At 40.4% G+C, this 19,550-nt stretch overlaps 1 protein-coding gene across 8 annotated transcripts in view; it reads right to left on the bottom strand.

Annotated features, from left to right (window-relative positions):
* PATJ (PATJ crumbs cell polarity complex component) overlaps window positions 1-19,550 on the bottom strand; it is a 353,196-nt gene that overhangs the window by 72,180 nt on the left and 261,466 nt on the right. For all 8 annotated transcript variants that reach the window (XM_068540002.1, XM_068540005.1, XM_068540003.1 and 5 more), the window contains exons 31-32: window positions 16,531-16,611; window positions 931-1,005 (exon numbers count right to left, since the gene is read on the bottom strand). In XM_068540002.1, the coding sequence (XP_068396103.1) occupies window positions 931-1,005; window positions 16,531-16,611 (156 nt within the window). The remainder of the gene's footprint in view (window positions 1-930; window positions 1,006-16,530; window positions 16,612-19,550) is intronic.

Here is a 19,550-nt window from a genome sequence, read left to right as displayed (position 1 = left end):
ATAATCACTTTCTGAAAGGAGAATGACTTAGATATTTAAGTGCTCACTTTTCAGCAGGGAAAAGAAAGGCCAGAGGATGTGTAGATTCACGCCAGTTCTAAAATTCTATGGTTATAAAATTTTAGAGATGTTTGATATATGTCTTGAGATAAGTGGCAGTATGTAAAGTACTAGCACATTAATACTATTTGCAAATATATTACATAAAGTAAAAAAAAAAAAATCTGGTTCTAAATTTTAAAAAATTGCTTACAACTTTCAGTTGAAGTGAATTTTTTTCAGTTGAACCTTATCTTTAAGGTTCTTTCTACACCTACTTGTTTTTATTTAGGTTTTTAGCATATAATTTTGGATACTTTACAAAGGCATTTTCTTTGGCAATGTTTGAAATAACATATATTTCCTGTAAGCTCTAGTAATCTATAGTTCCTTAAACACAAAAATAGTTAATATAGTAATAATGTAAACTTTAGCAACACAAAAAAAAGTTCAATAGCAAAAACGGGACAAAAATTTGACAGATAGAAACATAGTTTTTTAAGAAGAAAAACTATATAAATACAAGGAACACTTGTTACTGCATTTATAATTCTATAAAACTACAAACTCTCCTTCTTAAAATTTTTATTCATGACATTATGTAAGACGTGGGGCTCTCAGAATTTAGGTGCAAGTGTGTTTTCAGAGATGCCTCACTTTTAAACACCTGCTTAGGGTGTTGGTACAGGAAGACATACAAAGGATATTTCCACACATCCTGCACAGGATCGGTGATACAGTTGTGGGTTGACTTCAGGTTGAAAGACACACCTTAACTTCCCGCCAAGTAATAAAGGATCAGATTTCATTGCAACCATCTCCTTTTCTTCTGGAACCCATTTATAACACACACCATCCGAGTAGAGCAAACATAAAGGGTCAGTTACGTACGCTGTCAGTTGGACATTCCAGTGCCTTCTGCTGACCTGCCACCACATCTTGACCAACCACTTGGGAGATGTCTTCCTAAAATGTAAAAGATACGGCCAGTTATCGGTATTACAACTGTAGGCTCAACTGTACTCTCCAAATTCAGCAGTCAAGCACCATTTAATGGGGCTTGAAGCTACTACATAAATGACCAACACACCAGGCAGAAGAGTTCTATTCATCCACCTGGACTAACTCTCAGAAATGAACACAGGCTTGTCATTTCCAAATGCTTTGTTGGCCCTTTCAGATCTGTCAGGCTTTAAGCCTATCAGATACCTTTTGATGGTCATTTCAGCCAGAGATTTTTCTTCTTGAACCCTTTCAGGGTTCAAGTCCTGTTATTAGAATTTCTCTCCCCTTAAAATATCCAATTAGAGGCAAAAATGTACACTCACTAAAGACACTGGGAGATAAAAGTTAGTTCTGAACTCCATGGAGAAGTGCAGACTTCAGACTTAGGAGAGACGCAAACTATCAAAACACATGTGAAACTGATGCATAGTTAAAGGACAGTTAGTTGAAACAAATGATGACAGTGATAAATTGACCAGATGCTTGTCTGCCTCCCACCATATCTCATCTTTTTTACAGGCAATTTACAGGGGAAATTATTATATGATGGTTTACTCTAAGGCATGAACCCATGCATTTTGCTTGGACAAGGCAGGGACCACAGAGAGAGACTGATCTGGATAGGAGAAAGGATGGGTTTACTTGGCCATTGGTAAATGTCTGAGAGACACCCAGGCAGAGGGTCTAGTACACAGTTGGCAGATAGGTAAGCTATCTCAAGGTGAGAGGAAAGGTGTGACTTGTATAATAGAGTGTTAGCAGTTTGTGACCCTAGCTCCTCAACTTAAAAGCTCTGAAATCCTGAGCAGGTTATCTCACCTCTCCAAGCCTGAGTTTCTTCATATATAAAATGGGAAAAAAAATAAAGAGTAGTTATACAATAGGGATGTTGAAAGGATTAAATGGAGCAATACATGAAAAGCACTAAGCATGGTACCCGGCAAACAGCAAGTATTTAATAAAGATGCTAATGATGATAGTAAATGAAATCAACCTATGATAAACCCACGTTCCTAACTCTGCTATAGGGTTGGTGAAAACAATTACCTGGACAGGACACTTTCTCCTTTGGGGAACACTGGTGTACTATTTGACACCACCACTCCCACCCCCACCCTGGTTTCTTTACTGGGCATATTGACACACTGTTTTTTTATTTTATTTTTTTTTTATTTTTATTTTTTGGCTGCGTTGGGTCTTTGTTGCTGCGCGCGGGCTCTTCTGTAGTTGCACCGAGCAGGGGCTACTCTTCGTTGCGGTGCCCGGGCGTCTCATTGGGTGGCTTCTCTTGTTGCACAGCATGGACTCTAGGCGCGCAGGCTTCAGTAGTTGTGGCACTCGGGCTCAGTAGTTGTGGCGCACGGGCTTAGTTGCTCCGTGGCATGTGGGATCTTCCCGGACCAGGGCTCGAACTCATGTCCCCTGCATTGGCAGGCAGATTCTTAACCACTGCGCCACCAGGGAAGCCCTGATATACTCTTTCTTCAAAAGGCTCCCATCAGATTTGCAACAATACAATAGATAATGATCAGATTATGCCCAGCCATTCATTATTATTAGATTAGGTTATAATTTCATTTTTGTCTCCTCAATTCCCTATTAGTTTCTAACCTGAGAGATTTAGCCCCACCACGTAATACCCTGAGACTACAGCCTAGGACCCCTGGATGACTGTGAGTACCCCTAGCTGCTTACTTGTAACATTTTTTAGGACCAGAACTATCTCTCATTTAGATTCTCTCTTATTTCCCCCATATGGAAGAAAGATCCTAGAACTCCTCTCCCTCATTCCTAGCTTTTTGGTTTTTTTTAACTTTGCTCCTAAACAGATTATGTGATATAAAAAGAATTTTAGGGACTTCCCTGGTGGCCCAGGAGTTAAGAATCCACCTGCCAATGCAGGGGACACGGGTTCGAGCCCTAGTCCGGGAAGATCCCACATGCCGTGGAGCAACTAAGCCCACGTGCCACAACTACTGAGCCTGTGCTCTAGAGCCCACGAGCCACAACTACTGAGCCTGCATGCCACAACTACTGAAGCCCACGCACCTAGAGCCTGTGGTCCGCAACAAGAGAAGCCACTGCAACGAGAAGCCTGTGCACCACAACGAAGACCCAACACAGCCAAAAATAAATAAATAAAATAAATTAAAAAAAAAAAATAATAATAATTTTAAAATTACATCTTCCCTTAATTCTTCCCTGAGTCCCTGTGTGGTGCCCCTTCACAGCATGACCAATTTATTTTATCACTGTTTTTTGTAACATATATATATTTAAAAATCTTATGTGTTTGTCTCTCATATACTAATATCATTGATTTTGTCTTATTTGTTTCTTAAACATATGGCAGAATAGAATATAAGCTTGATAAAGGGCTAGTGCTAAATGAATCAAAGTTCGGGAACTTAAAGCTTAAATGCACCTGGGTGGATTTCAGAGCCAGCCATGAAAGGAAGGGCACACAGTGAAGGTGACCCTGTGGCCTCTATTTTAAAGGATCACAGCTGAAAACAGAGAAGAAAGACATGGGAAAGTCAGTAAATTGTGCTCATGGGAATTTTCAGAATAAGAACTCTAAACTACCTTATAAACGGAAACCACTGGTGTTGTTCCCTCTAGTGTGGATCAAATGGCCTTAGGAAGAGCAAAAAGTGCCTCTATTTGAAAATGATACTGCAGAGGTCTGCAATTCTACCTTTGTTTAAACCCAGATTAACCAGCAATGTGACAAAGGAGCTGACTTCCCCAGCTAAACACTTTAAAACCCAATTTGCATATGACATAGGGTACTACTAATCGTAGAACTTGTCCTCATCATTTGCACTTGTAAATAAAAAGAAAGGGCACTGGAATAGCAGCGAGAAAAATCCGGGTTCAGATTGGTTCCACTACTTATTAGCAGCAGTAATGCTTAGAAACCTTCATTTCTCCCAACAGTGAGAATGCTGTAACCGCTACCTGAATGAAGCGTTGCCGTCAAAGTTGACTTCAGCATGTACTTGCTGAGCACCTGCCCTGTGCTGTGAGAAAAGACTAATGGAGCCTTGCACTTATGACATGTACGTATCTGGTGAGACAGAAACTAGAGAAATAATTACGGAAACGCTGAATTACAACTGAAAGATATATGTGTGAAGGTATGCGGCAGATAGCAGGTGCCCAAGAGGTATTAATTTCCTTCTCTTTCTCTTACCTTGTCCTCCAAAATGTGGAAGGATGGAATCAGAGCTCTGAGAAGCATCTGGCCTACCACAATGTCCCATCTCTTATACTGATTACCCTTAAACCTCTGGTCCAAGGGACGGAGCCATTACATGACGGTGATAAAACAATCGCTAGAACTTACGGAGCACGGTTGCCAGTTACCAAGCCAGGTAGGTTACATATTGTTTTTTTCATTTTCATTTTTTAAATTTTCTGGGGATTTTTTAAAAATTTATTTATTTTTATTTGTTTTTGGCTGCGATCTTCATCGCTGCACGCGGGCTTTCTCTAGTTGCAGCAAGTGGGGTCTACTTTTCATTGCGGTGCGCGGGCTTCTCATTGCGCTGGCTTCTCTTGTTGCGGAGCATGGGCTCTAGACATGCGGGCTTCAGTAGTTGTGGCTCACGGGCTTAGCTGCTCCGCGGCATGTGGGGTCTTCCAAGATCAGGGCTCGAACCCGTGTCCCCGGCATTGGCAGGCGGATTCCAAACTGCTGCGTCACCAGGGAAGCCCAGGTTACATATTTTAGATGTCGATGTACACAACAGACCTATGTGTTAGGTACTTCTATCATCCTCATTTTAGAGTTGAAGTAACGGAGGTACAGAGAATCCAAAGTATATGCCAGGGGGCTTCCCTGGTGGCGCGGTGGTTAAGAATCCGCCTGCCAATGCAGGGGACATGGGTTTGAGCCCTCTGGGAAGATCCCACATGCCATGGAGCAACTAAGCCCGTGCACCATAACTACCAAGCCCACGTGCTGCAACTACTGAAGCCCGCTCACCTAGAGCCCGTGCTCCACAACAAGAGAAGCCACCGCAATGAGAAGCCCTCGCATGACAACAAAGAATAGCCCCCGCTCGCCGCAACTAGAGAAGAACCGCACGCAACAACGAAGACCCAACACAGCCAAAAATAAATAAATTACTTAATAAATAAATAAATAAATAAAACCACAGCCAGCTTTTATTAATCTCTGTCTTTGCCTGCTTTCATCTAATCATTTGCAAAGTACTCCTGATTTCTAGGATCACAACATGAAGCAAAATAGATTTTTCTTAGACTTTGGGATTTCAAAGACCAGAAATTTTTCAAAAGGACTTTGAGGTTATAGAGTTACCTTTTTTTTGGGCCAAGGAATTGAGAGCAAGGGAATACTAGGTCGGAGCATATGAATTTGCTAATTTATGAGTCAAGAAATGGTCAAATATCAGTGATCTAAGAGGGGTCAACCTATTAAAGTCCTCTCCCCACAACTATCACCATATATTACCACCACAATGTCATGTAGGAAAAGCCATTTTAACACTAAAAAGTTAGGTAGGACACAATCTTAAAGGACAGTCTTTTAAATTGAATAAATTTAGCTTTATGAAGAACTCTCCATGTGGTTATTACTTTTCATATTTCCCACTGACCAGTGAGAACTGTCACAGATCCACATGGGTCTAATTAATAACTCTTTAGTATTATCTGGATAAAGAAGAAAGCTTGGACTTTGGTGTCTGACAGTGGTCATGTCCTGGTTTTTCTACTTATAGGTTACAAGCTCTATGACAAATTAGACTTCCTAAACTTCAGCTTCTTCATGGGTTAATACCAAATACCTCTTGGAGAGACAGTCTGGCACGAGTCAGGCATGTAAGGTTACGAGTCAGACACAAGGTTTTGAATCCTTACTGTGGCACTTACTGCCCCTAAGCCTTTGAGCAAGTGCAGCCACTCCAAGTGGCTTGCGGGATCTTAGTTCCCTGGACAGGGACTGAACCCAGGTCTGCAGCAGTGAGAGCGCCAAGTCCTAACCACTGGACCACTGGGGAATTCCCTTCCTCCTCATTCTTTTATCAGTGAATGGCATCAACCAACCAGCCAGTCAGCTGCCCATGATGTAATCCGAGAATCCTTGCCTCACCCCCCTTCTTCTTCAACTTTGACATTCAAACAATCATCAAGTCTATCAATTCTAACTCCCGTATTTATTGAAAATCTGCACTCACTGACAGATCCCCTAGTTTAGGTCACTATCGACTTTCATCTCATTTCCTCTAGCAGCTTTTTAAACTCCCTGCCTTCAGTTTTGACATTGGCTAGCAGATTCTTCACAGGGAGCTCAAAAGGATCTTATCAACAGGCTAATCTCATCATTATAATCCCCCTTTAAAAACCATTCCAAGGGCTTCTGTTGGTATAAAGACCTTTCTCCTGGTCCACAAGGCCCTCCACCACCCAGCTCCTGTCTACTGCTCGGCTTTCACCTTCTGCCAGGCCCACCTGCATGGCCACAGCTAGTAGACCTGGGATGCAGCCTCAGGTACTCACAGGTGATGGGGATGATGTAGGTACTCAAGTACTTACAGGTGATGGGGAAGCAGGCATTCTTTAAGCAGGGGTTAGAGAATGGTGGAAAGGTAGGGACTGAAATAAACTAGAAGTACATAATTGATGAAAGGGGCAGCTTGGAATGCTGGTCTGTTCTCAGTAGAAAATAGAAACCAGGATTTTTAATGTAAAAATCTCCTGACAACCAGTTTGTAACCTTTGCATTAGACCTAATGTGGTGAACTCCTAGATGAAAGATGTCTTATTTATCTTTACATTCCTAGAGCTTGATACATCACAAGTTCTCGGGAAATGTGTACTGAATAACGAGAGTTCTAGCACACGCTGATTTTATATAGACAAAATCTGGTGTTAACAATAGCTACAGTCACTGAGCCCTTACTGCATTCCAAGCACTATTAAGAGTTTCACGTACAAAATCACACTTCATCTTCACAAAAAATAGGAGGGTCTCCTCCTCCCCCATTTTTGGGTGGAGAAAGGAAGGCAGACAGGATAAGTCACTTTCTAGGTCAGAGCTAGTGACGGCAGGGGGGATGTTTATGTCCATTCAGATATCAGAGCCCACGATTTACATCTGACAGCCTTTTTCATCTGAGAAAGCAAGTACTATCAGACCATTTGGAGATGCAGGTATTATTTATAACACTTAACACTGATTTTTCAGTAAGTACGTTTGAAAATTTTAGGTGGATCAAGTGTATCAAGGTAGAGAGGAAAAAGTGTTCCTCAAATGTTGCTCTTCTGGCTGGTGGGGACTCTGAAATGGTAAAATACACTGTCAGCTGCGGCGTGAATTTCCATGTCACAGCCCAGTTGAGTTAATGATAGTTAATTCAGAAACAATTCATGCTTCCCCAGGCATCTTGCTACCCTGTAAACTCTAAAATCTCCACAAAGAAACTACAGGGTGAATGCCACCTCGAGCTGACTGGAATACTCTCATTTTTCTATTCTTGCCCTAAGGGTCAGAAATTACATTTCATAATGAAAGACAACAGTAAAGACAAACACGGCAGACCGTTTGAAAAAACCTAAACATTTTGAAAAATTCTGAAAAGTCTAAATGTTCTTGAGGCTGCTGTACACGAACTAGGTCTGTAATGACAGGGAACACTTGATACACAGGCTGCCTGCACTGTTGCTAAGCAGTGTCACAGAGTGGGGCTAGAATGCCGGGCACATCTGCTGGGGGCATTTCCTAGCAAGGTTATCTTGGGCTGCTGGCCAAGCCTTGGGATGATGCTTGCTCTCAAGACCCAGATGGTGTAACAACTGCCATTTTAATAGCTCCAAACCTGCGTTCAGAGGAAAGCTTTAAAGCACATGTTCAGCAGAAGGTTTGCATACTGGGAGCAAGAAAGGTAAATTCTTTGACTGGCAACTCTCTGTGGAACTTACCAGATAAACACATGTATTACCTTGCTGTTTATTTTATTATAATTTTTGCAAAGACAGAATATGAGAATATATCCTGCCACCGCCATCTCTTGCAGACTGCCATTGCCTCTGCCACAGTAAACTCCCAGCCAGCCCATCAGCATCCACTCTGGCCCCTGTCCAACCTGATCGCTACATTACAGCTACAGTTTAGAGTCACCTCCGAAAGCCCTCCATGGCTTCCCACTACCGTTAGCATAGAGACCATCTTATCAGCGTGGCCTGGCCCCTGTCAACCACTCCAGTTTAGTTCAAATCTCACCAGTTCTGGCAGCCGTGAACATTCAGAACTTCAGTTCCCCAAACTCCCTGAGGCTCTAAAGTTGTCTAGCTCCCTCCTTTGTTTCTTCTCTGCCCCACTGCCGGGTAGCGCCATCTTCTTCAGATCTCAGCTCAATTTTCACTGGGAGAGCCCTCCCTGATAAGGTCAACCCCCCCTATTCTGTGCTCTCTTAGCACCAAGCGCCTCTAGTTCTTAGCTTTTATCAAAGGTGAGATTTCAATCTATATGTAACATTACATGATGTCACTCTCCCATGAAGACTGTAAGCAACACAAGAAGAGAGACTATGTCTGTTTACCTTCAGTAGCATCTTCCCAGGAACTAGCACAGAGTGTAGCAACAGGCTGAACACAGGAATTTATAAGATAAAGTCAAGCTTTAATTCTGATGGACAAAGAAGTGGGGCTTTTTCTACTAGGGTGCAGATTATTAAACACTTGCAAAAAGATTCCAAAATGTGGAGAGACTACATTAAAAGTTCCTCGCATAGGATCCTATTATAGTTCTTTAACAGAATCACAGAATTTCCAGTGTAGAGGTTACCTAGAATCAAATTTCTGATTTGGTTTCAGTTTGTGGATTGTCTATATTCTGTCTTCCCCTCTTTCTTCTTCCTCCTGTAATTTTTTAAAACATCTTTATTGAGATATAATTAACATATCGTAACATTCATCCATCTAAAGTGTACAATACAATGGTTTTACCATTCAGAATTATACAAGCGTCATCAAAATTGAAGTTTAGAGCATTTCATAATCTCTGAAAGAAACCTTGTACCCATTAGGGTCACTTTCTATCCCCCAGCCATAGGCAACCACTAATTTACTTTCTGTCTCCATAGATTTTGATTCTGGTTTTTTTTGGGGGGTGGGTAACATGTGGCTTTTTATTGATTCAATCAATACATTGGGAATTTAGTAGCAAGTTAATGGCAAGCACTTACAAAATCTGTTTTTCTACTTTTAAAAATAAGCTGTCTTAAACAACCTACAGCAACCTAAAATCACAAGAACACATGTGAGTGGCTGAAGCACTTCTGCTGTTATGTCTGTGGCAAGCTTATTAGTAATTTACTAACAAGTCTTCTAGTGCAAAGTGCACATAATCATTTGGAACCTCCATTACCATATTTGGCTCTCAGTTTCCCCTATAAATAACGGTGCCTAAATGTAAGAATTTGAAGTAAAACCGGGCAGGTGTGCCCATATTAACAGAATTACCATATGACCTAGCAGTTTTACTCCTAGGTATATACCCAAGAGAAATGAAAATACACATCACACAAAAACTTGTGCACAATTGTTTACAGCAGCATTATTAATAATAGCCCTATTAATAGGAGTGAAGCCATGCTGCAGATTTTGATTCTTGTAGCATCATGTATCAGTACTTCTTTATCTTTCATTGCTAAATAATATTCTACTGTATGGATAGACCATATTTTATTTATTCATTCATCCGTTGGTGGACATTTAGGTTGTTTCCATTTGGGGGCCATTATTAATAATGCTGCTGTAAACAATTGTTTACAAGTTTTTGTGTGATGTGTATTTTCATTTCTCTTGGGTATATACCTAGGAGTAAAACTGCTGGGTCATATGGTAATTCTGTTAATATTTTGAGGAACTGCAAACTGTTTTCCAAACTGGCTGTAGCAGCAATGTATGAGAGTTCCAATTTCTCCATATCCTTGTCAGCACTTACATTGTCTGTGTATTTGATTATAGTCTCCTAGCAGGTATGAAGTGGTATCTCATTGTGGTTTTGATGTTCATTTCTCTAATGGTTAATGAGGTTGACCATCTTTTCATGTGCTTATTGGCCATTTGTATGGAGAAATGCCTGTTCAGATCTCTACCCATCTTTTAATTGAGTTATTTGTCTTTTTATTATTTTATTGTAAGCTAGTAGCTCTGAAATTATTTTACTGGCTATTAGTATCTATAACAACATGGAGAAGGAGACAGACAAGAACCAAAGAAAACATAAATTGGTTTTACATCAAGGCAGAAAATTATAGAGTCAGACAAGGTTAGAGATCCAAAGGTGGTAGCAAGAACAGAGGTTAGATATTTATAAGAACAACACAGTACTATCTCTTCCTTTCCTTCTCTTGCTCCTTCCTCCCCACCTAACTACTGAGCTTCTAAAGACAGCAAGCTGATGTGAACACCTGCCCTTGAACATCTCAAGCCCTTTAAGAAATGCTAATAGTTTTGCTTATCACTGAATCCCCTGTACATAACACTGTCTGACATGCAAGAGATACTCAATTAGTATCTGTTGTTTGAACAAACAGATCACACAGTGATACTTCTGATATTCCAAGAAAGGCTGTCTATGTGAAATATACAGTGAAGAGAAGATGGGGTGTAGAGGCAAAGAGAACTGGGTTTGAGTCCCAGCCACAGCACCCACCAGCTGTGAGACCTTAGGAACAGACTTGGCATCTCTGAGCCTCAGTACCTTATCAGTAAAGTAGGGCTAAAAACATGTGCATCATTGGGTTAAATAAGATAACCAGTATGAAAATGCCTGGCACAGGTTAGCTTCTTGAAATGTTTTAGTTTCCTTCATTTTATGAAACATCGGTTTGGAGGTCTATATCACTTCATTTACCAATGTGAAAGGTAAATTTCAGTATCTACCTGTTTCTATGTCATAATTTTCTATGTTGGAGTTCAAGATTTAGGGAATGAAAATCACAAAGTTCAGATCCCAGTGTAACTCTCTTGCTGTCCCTTGACTTCAGTTTTGTTCTATATCTGTATCTCTCTGAGAAGCAGTACTGCATAGTGGTTTAGAGTGCAGCCTCCAGCCTCACAGGGCATGGACCTGGATACTGGCTTCACCAGGTGATTATTTAGGCAACTTACTTAACATTTCAGTACCTCAGTTTCCTCATCTCTTAAATGGGGATAATACTAGTACTAACTTCATAGGATTGTTATGTGAATGATGTTAGAATAATGCCTGGCACACAGGCATTCAATGGATGCTACTATCTATTATCAGCAGTTGCATTTTGGGGGTTGAAAAAATTCACTTCAGTTTTCCAAGTTACACGTAATGCTTCACTCAGAACAGCTAATCCTCATCTGGCTGACACTTAATGATTTAATCAGCATAACATCATCATCATCATTAACAACAACTCCCCCTTACACAGTCATTCCGGGTACTCTGGGATGGTTCTACCTAGTACTTTATAGTTATTAACTCCTTTCTCTCACAATAACCCTTTGTTTCTTTCTCCCATTTTACAGATGCAAAAATTGAGGCACAGAGAGGTTAAGCTGTTTGCCTAAGGTTGTATGGCTAGTAAATGGTGGAACCAGGGTTTGAATCTAAGTAGAATGGCTCCAATCTTTGCACTCTTAATAATTTAGCTACACTGCCCCCAAAAGAGTGTATTATATTAACACAGATATCCCCAACATGATAGAAACATAGGTTTATACCCAAAAGATTAAAATACTTATTTTAGGGATTCATGCTCTTCTATGTTAAGATAACAGGGAGACAAGGACCCTTCAGGATGAGGTGCAGCTCTTCTAATTTCTAGTTTTGTGGTCTTTCACTAAGCAGCTTAAGATCTCATCTGTAAGTCAGGGATTAAATAACTCCTGCCCTACTTCTTACATAGGGTTATTTTGGGGATAAAATTGAATAAAATCATGAACTAATATCATGTTAGAAAAAATAGATATTAAAATATTTAAGCTAACGAGATAATAGATGAGGCAGTTTTGCAAATTGCAAAGCTCTGTGCAAAATTTTTTTTTAAGTTCCTTTCAAAAGGCTTAAAAAATAGTCTTAACAGGCTCTCACCTAGACTTCTGAAATAGATTCCAGACACTTCCCTGTCTCCAGTCTCTCACAATTGGAATCTATGCTTCACCAACCATCACCTGATCGGTTGTCTAAAAACAAGTCATTCTCCCTTTAAAAAATATTTTAGAGAAATCTAATATCTACTGAAGTTATTATAAACTCCTTGGCTGTGAATCTGGGGACTACTGAGATATGGACGAAAGCCAATCATAACTGAATAGTGGAAATAAGCACTGGAATATATGTAGACTCATGGTTTAGTCTTAGCTCGGAAAACAGGTAATCTTGGAGAAGCACTTTAATAGCCCTTTGGAGTATAGTTTCTCATAGGTAGCACCTTGTATATATGTGTATCCATGTAGTTAATGAGACATTTATTGAGCAGTGAGCATAAAAAGGTGAATACGTTAATCTATAATTCATAGCATATAGTCCCTTCAGTTCTGTGATTCTACTGTTCAACTTCTATCTGATTCTACTGTTCAACTCTGCACACTGTACCTCACCCACACTGTTTGATTCACCTGGTGAACCTCTCCTCTTTATTCCAACCTCAATAGTCAATCGCCTTCTCATCTTTAAAGGTTCACCTTAAAGGCCAAGAGTCTAAGAAACCGTCCCTAATCCCTGAACGAGATGGTTTTCCTTCCACTTTTGAACTCCTGTAACATTTTTTTTCTCACTCTTTAATACACTTCTGCCTGGTCTGATTTTCCAGGTACAAATTCTGTTATCCTCACTGATGCTTGAGGGTAAGCTGCTTAAGAGCAAGACCTGTGTTTTTCTCCTGGTCTCTCTTGTAGGGGCCAGCAGTGTCTGATGAGATATATGCTCCCACAGGAAGCAAGAAATGCAACCTTTAAAGGGTTAGAGCTTACTGTTTCCAACTGACATAAACTAAGGTAACAGGAGTCAAGGCCCATACAGATCACATGCTGTCCTCTGACAAGGTGCATCCAGCAACCATCCTAGAATGGTGCAGCAATGCACGGGAGCTGGTGCCAATCTCATAATAGAAACAATCAAATGATGACTAGTGATGAGGAACTGTTATTAATACAGTTGACCCTTGAACTACATTGGTTTGAACCATGCGGGTCCACTTATACATGGATTTTTTTCAATAGTAAGTACAATAATACTACACAATCTGCCATCTGAGGTTGGTTGGAGCCGTGGATGTGGAGGAACCCAGAACACAGGAGGCCTTATAACTATAAGCTATACATGGATTTTCCACTGTGCAGAAGGTCAGCATCCCTAACCAATGCATTTTTCAAGGGTCAACTGTACTTTATAATGAGACAATAATGAATATGTTAGGTTGAGCCAGATGAAATTTTTACCCTCAATAACAGCAATTTCATGATTTAATATAATTTGCTAATTTATGCATTATCTATCTCCCTTCCCCCATCTACCCATGAATGAGTCTCCATGAAGGCACGTGTTCCGGTACATCTTGTTCACTTTTGTATCTCCAATGCCTGGAACATAGTGGCATTTGGCAAATATTTTCTGAATTAATGCATGAGCTTACTAAGCACCAACTATGTACCTTATACTCTACTACATGTTTATACTTTATTGCCTATTTGTTTCTCATAACATCCTGGTTACTCCCATCCTTCAGATGAGTAAACTGAGGCTTGGTGAGGTCTAACTTGCTCAAGTTAGACACACTCTTAAGCAATACTTTATGCTAGGCCATTTATATTTATGCTATAAAAGTTGTTCAAATTTGGCTATCTTTCCTCAGTTGACTAGACCATGGATATTCTATTGGAAATGGTGACAAAGAAATTGCAGAATACCAAAAAGAGAAGGAGGTGAGGGGGGGAGGGGAGAAAGAAAAATACCAGTCAATGGGTTTGGGGAGGCTTTTATTCTTATTAAAATGCAGTATGAAATAATCTAAACATTATCCTTAGTCCTTCAGTTCCTCTGCCTGAGGGTGGGGCTCTTCAATTATTTTGGCACTTGGAGCCCCATCACTGGTGTTGCCTTCTTGGGAACAGAGGGTGGATAACGGGTGGCTTTTGCCTGCAGCCTACAAGTGAGCCTCTGTGGGACTACCTGCCTCTCCCAGCAAGCAAGGGAGTGTTCTCACTCGTTTTACCATTTCCTCTGTGGATGAAATCGGGGGCCTCTACTTGCAAAGCCCTGTTGCTTTAAAAGATTTTTCCTTGGGGCTTCCCTGGTGGCGCAGTGGTTGAGAATCTGCCTGCCAATGCAGGGGACACGGGTTCGAGCCCTGGTCTGGGAAGATCCCACATGCCGCGGAGCAACTAGGCCCGTGAGCCACAATTACTGAGCTTGCATGTCTGGAGCCTGTGCTCCGCAACAAGAGAGGCCGCGATAATGAGAGGCCCGCGCACCGCGATGAAGAGTGGCCCCCGCTCGCCGCAACTAGAGAAAGCCCTCGCACAGAAACGAAGACCCAACACAGCCATAAATAAATAAATAAAAGTCAATAAACAAAAAAAACCAAAAACAAACAAAAAGGGCTTCCCTGGTGGCGCAGTGGTGGAGAATCCGCCTGCCAATGCAGGGGACACGGGTTCAAGCCCTGGTCCAGGAAGATCCCACATGCCGCAGAGCGGCTGGGCCCGTGCGCCACAACTACTGAGCCTGCACTCTAGAGTCCGTGAGCCACAACTACTGAGTTCACACGCCTAGAGCCCGTGCTCCGCAACAGGAGAAGCCACTGCGATGAGAGGCCCGCGCACCGCAACAAAGAGTAGCCCCCGCTCACCGCAACTAGAGAAAGCCTGCGCACAGCAACGAAGACCCAACACGGCCAAAGATAAATAAATAAAATAAATAAATTTATTTAAAAACAAACAAACAAACAAACAAAAAGATTTTTCCTTAATCTATCTTTGGAGAAACAGTGCCAAAAAGAACAAGTTAGTAGTTTTTTTTTTTTAATTTTTTTTAAAAATTAATTTATTTATTTTTGGCTGCATTGGGTCTTCATTGCTGCGCTCAGGCTTTTCTAGTTGCGGTGAGCGGGGGCTACTCTTCGTTGCAGTGCACGGGCTTCTCATTGCGGTGGCTTCCCTTGTTGCGGAGCACGGGCTCTAGGCGTGTGAGCTTCAGTAGTTGCGGCACGTGGGCTCTAGAGCGCAGGCTCAGTAGCTGTGGCTCATGGGCTTAGTTGCTCCGGGCATGTGGGATCTTCCCAGATCAGGGCTCGAACCTGTGTCCGCTGCATTGGCAGGCGGATTCTTAACCACTGCACCACCAGGGAAGTCCCAGTAGTATTTTTAAATGAACGAAGGAGTTGGAGTTTGAAATTCGTTGATGTTCCTCATTCCCCTTCAGTGCAAAGATGCAGTTTGTCTTTTGGAAAGGGAACAGTGTAACTTTGGCACGTCTTGTTCAAGAACAATGGTCATAATCTGTTGGTCCCACTATTCTTGATGCCTCACATAGGGTTTCTGTAAGAGTGGACCATTATAATTTCCACTCTTGCTGAAATGTCCTTTTCCTTCAGCCTGAAAGAATCAGTTCATTTTCTAGGATATGGAATCTAAGCCAGTCCTGATATATATAAAAGTTGAAAGAAGATAAATGGACGATTTTTCAAACTCCCTGAAGTAAAATGAACAACTCTGTGCTGTCATAAAATCACAGTGACCCTCCTAAGTGATTAACTCTTTGAGACTCGTAAGATATTTTGAAACAGAGGGGTAAAAAGCTCACATTTCTTTCTAGAACTTACAGTCTAACCCTGGAAGTGCTAGGCCGCAAGACAGAAAGGTAGATTATGAGCAAAGGACTTGGGAGTCAGACAGAATGAGATCAATCTCCAGGTCTACGACACACTAGTGAGTGGCCTTTGGCAAATCAGTTAACATCTCTAAGCAAGCTTTCAGTTTCCATGCATGTAGAAGAAAAATATCGCCACCTACAGCTATGAGGATCAGAAAATGAACGTAGAACACAGGATAGCACGCGGTACCCAGTAAAAGTTCCATAAATATTAAATAACAAGATATGAAACGTTAGGACACATAAGGAGGAAGAGTTCTCTAAAACTGCCTCTCTCCTAATGCTCTAGCCCCTGGGTAAGTTTAAGTATCTTTTATTATGAACACAGGAATACATTTAACATCTCTTTTCGTGCCTCTAGAACTAATTCTAGAACTAACCCAATATTAAACAAGATTTAAAAGAGATTGCTTCTTTAGTCCCAGACAGCACAATTCAAATATGAAGAAAGTAGGAGAATACACTGTTCTTTGGGTCATTCGCTATATGGAATAGCTTCCCCTGTCTCAGAGATCAAGATTCCTAGAGAAGCAAACACAACTGATCCAAAATATATACAGTTCATCCCTAAAAAGAACATTGGATGAAACACCCAGGATTCTTACCAGTTTGGAGCTTTCACTTTTAGGCAATTGTTTAATACCAGCTTCGAAACTGCTGTCTTCCTCACTGGTGCCACTCTGATCCTATGAGACATTAAAAAGAAAATGGCAAAGATGTAATTCTTCACTCACACTGACTTGAACTGTAGTACAGATACTCAATCATAGTTGCTTGTTTTACTGTTGTAGGGGATATTGTTTCTTCTTTCCTTCCTTTCCAGTAGAAGGTCTTTTTTTTTTTTCCAAGGTATCTACAATATCCTGTTGCTCAGAGATACACCTTAGAGAAAGCTGATCTCTACTCTCTGCCCCAAGAGGAGGCCTGATTGCCTTAAGGCTAATCTTATTCTTTTTGCCAATGATTTTGTCAGGAATGGGTAGGTGATCCAGTTCTGGTCAATGAGACACCAAGAGAGGTTTGCTGGAGACTTCTGGAAAGGTCCTTCGTAGATCTTAAAAGAACCACAAGAAGTCCCCATACCTCCCAAGTTAACAAGAGAGCATGAAGTGCAAATAGCCATGGGCAGCCATCCCACAACCAGAAGGAAAGCAGCCTGTGAATGACAGAGCAAAGGCAGAGATGGAAGAACTGGTTCTCTGATGACAAAACGGGGCCACTGGACCAACCAAACCTGAAGCCCAGCCTTATTCTTAGCAATCTTCTAAGGAGAGCTAATCGACTTACTTATTTTTTCAGCCAGTCTGAGTTAGCTGTTCTGTTCCCTCCAGCCAAAACTTTCTCAGACATTTGTTTATCTTCTGCACAAGGTTAAACTGTTCGATGGGAGACTATGTTTATCTTGTTTATTTGTGAAACTCAGGTACCTAGCACCCTGCCTGGCACATGGAAAACACTTGATAAATACTGGCTGAACCAATAAATGCAGTACTTGCTTTCTTGATGACTTTTTCCTGCGGATTCCTAAAAATATTTATTTAATGTAAATGAGACATCTGGTAATAATAAGCCACATTAAAATTCCAAAACACATTAGGCATCTCCCCAATTGAATTATGATATATTATATATTATAGTTACTTTCTTTGCTTTCTGAGGACACATAGAGGAGAATAAGGATAATGAATGGAGTATTTGCATTGTATTTATATGGATTTTTATTTTAAAACACCACCATCTGGGATTAGTACAAATTCAGGTGGGGTTGTTAGTAGAGAAATGGTTTTGATTTTGAGACATTCAATCTGGTAATTTAAGAAGTGCAAATTAAAGCAAAGATAACAGCATTTTTTCATCTATCAAATGGACAAGAGAATAGAAAGAAAACATTCAGTATTAATAACGTTGTAGGGAAACAGGAATTTTTACACACCATTGAAAAATTAAATTAGCACAATCTTTTCAGAAAAAAGCCCCATACGTCATGTACATATAAATGCAGGGAAAATATCTGCAAGCACACAGAACAAAATTTTTAAATTGCATACTTCTGGAGAGTAGGACGAGGGATTAGGGAATTTTTGCATTAGTTATTTCTAAACTGTTCAATTATAGAAGAATTAGTGTGTATTACTGCATGTTAAAAACAATAAAGGAGAGCTATGAGAAATATCTAAAAGAAAAAAAATCCAAGAAAGTAAGTAGCATGGGCTTTAGAATTGGTCAGATCTGAACTCAAATCTCAACTTTGACATTAGAATTAGAACTATGAGATTTTCTGCAAATTACTTTCTAAATCTGAGTACAGTTGACCTTAATGTGAGGACTAGGGGCACAGATCCTCCCCACAGTTGAAAATCTGTGTATAATTTATAGTTGGCCCTCTGTATCTGTGGTCCCTTGGCATCCAACCGCAGATTGGGTAGTACTGTAGTATTTACTATTGAAAGAAATCTGCATATAGGTGGATCCATACAGTTTAAACCATGTTTTACAAGGGTCAACTTATGCTTGTTTTTAAAGTACAGATAAAAATATCAAATTAAAAATACTACCCCATCAGGTTGCCTTGAAGATTAATGCACTAACATGTAAAATGTCTATCAGCACAACACAAGGTACAGTTAATTTTTGTTTCTAGCTTTTTGTTGAGACAGGTTCTTTGTCCATGACCTGTTTCATGTAGTCACCATAAAAAGGCTGAATAAGTGTGTACCACTGTGATCCCAATTCAAGGATGATAAAAATGATACATTTAAAATAACCTGTTAAAGAACTCCTAGCCAGTAAGAGGCAGATCCAGGATTCACAGCTAGGTAAGAGTACCACCAAAGGCCATGCTCTTGGTAACTATGCTCCAGGCCCTAAGTAAATGATTCTCTTGTTTTTCTCTTATTCTTTCTTTTCAGTACTCAGTGTTGGCAACTAATCTTATGGAAGACAGGATTCATAATCTTAAAAAAAAAAATCACTGTCATTAGACCATGGTTTTAACAAAAAGCACTTTAGCATTTGTTAACCAGAAAATTTCAGTAGATACATCCTCCTCCCCATGAATTTTGGGTAATCAAGAAATTACCATATAATATAAACATGCCGAAGTTAAAAAACAAAGCTTGAAAATATATAGATTTTCAGTGTTTTAGACAGTGGGTAAGTTCTAGAGACAGAAAAATTCTGAAGAAACAAATTATACTTTTAAAAATCAGTATATAATAGATGAAAAACCTTTAATGCCTTGATTACTTAGTGTGTCTAGTTCTGTAAGCTGTGGGAAGCCCTGAAGAGGCCCTGGGGAGGCTATGCTATCTCACTGGAGGATATAATGGAAACAATGCTTGTAACTGTAGCATTGGATTGTAAAACAAATCCACAGGTGGCTTCTCTAGTAACACTGCAAATGGCCAACTCCTCTGTCCCAGATGAGAGGAGATTTTTCACCAGGATGGTGGTTAGCTGATGCCATTCATCCAATTAAATATATGTCTCCTTGGGGGAAGGAAAGTGTTGTTTAAAAAAATCAGAGAAGTCTTTACAGTTCTCAGCAATGTGAGTAAAAGAGATGAGATCTTCTTGGTCTTTATAAAATGAATACAAAAGAGGGAAAGAAAAGAGCTGTTTGATG

Source organism: Eschrichtius robustus, chromosome 3, assembly GCF_028021215.1.
Source record: "Eschrichtius robustus isolate mEscRob2 chromosome 3, mEscRob2.pri, whole genome shotgun sequence".
Classification (NCBI taxonomy): Eukaryota; Metazoa; Chordata; class Mammalia; order Artiodactyla; family Eschrichtiidae; genus Eschrichtius; species Eschrichtius robustus.
Note: the sequence above shows the minus strand (reverse complement) of the source record. Positions and strands in the feature narration are given on the sequence as shown.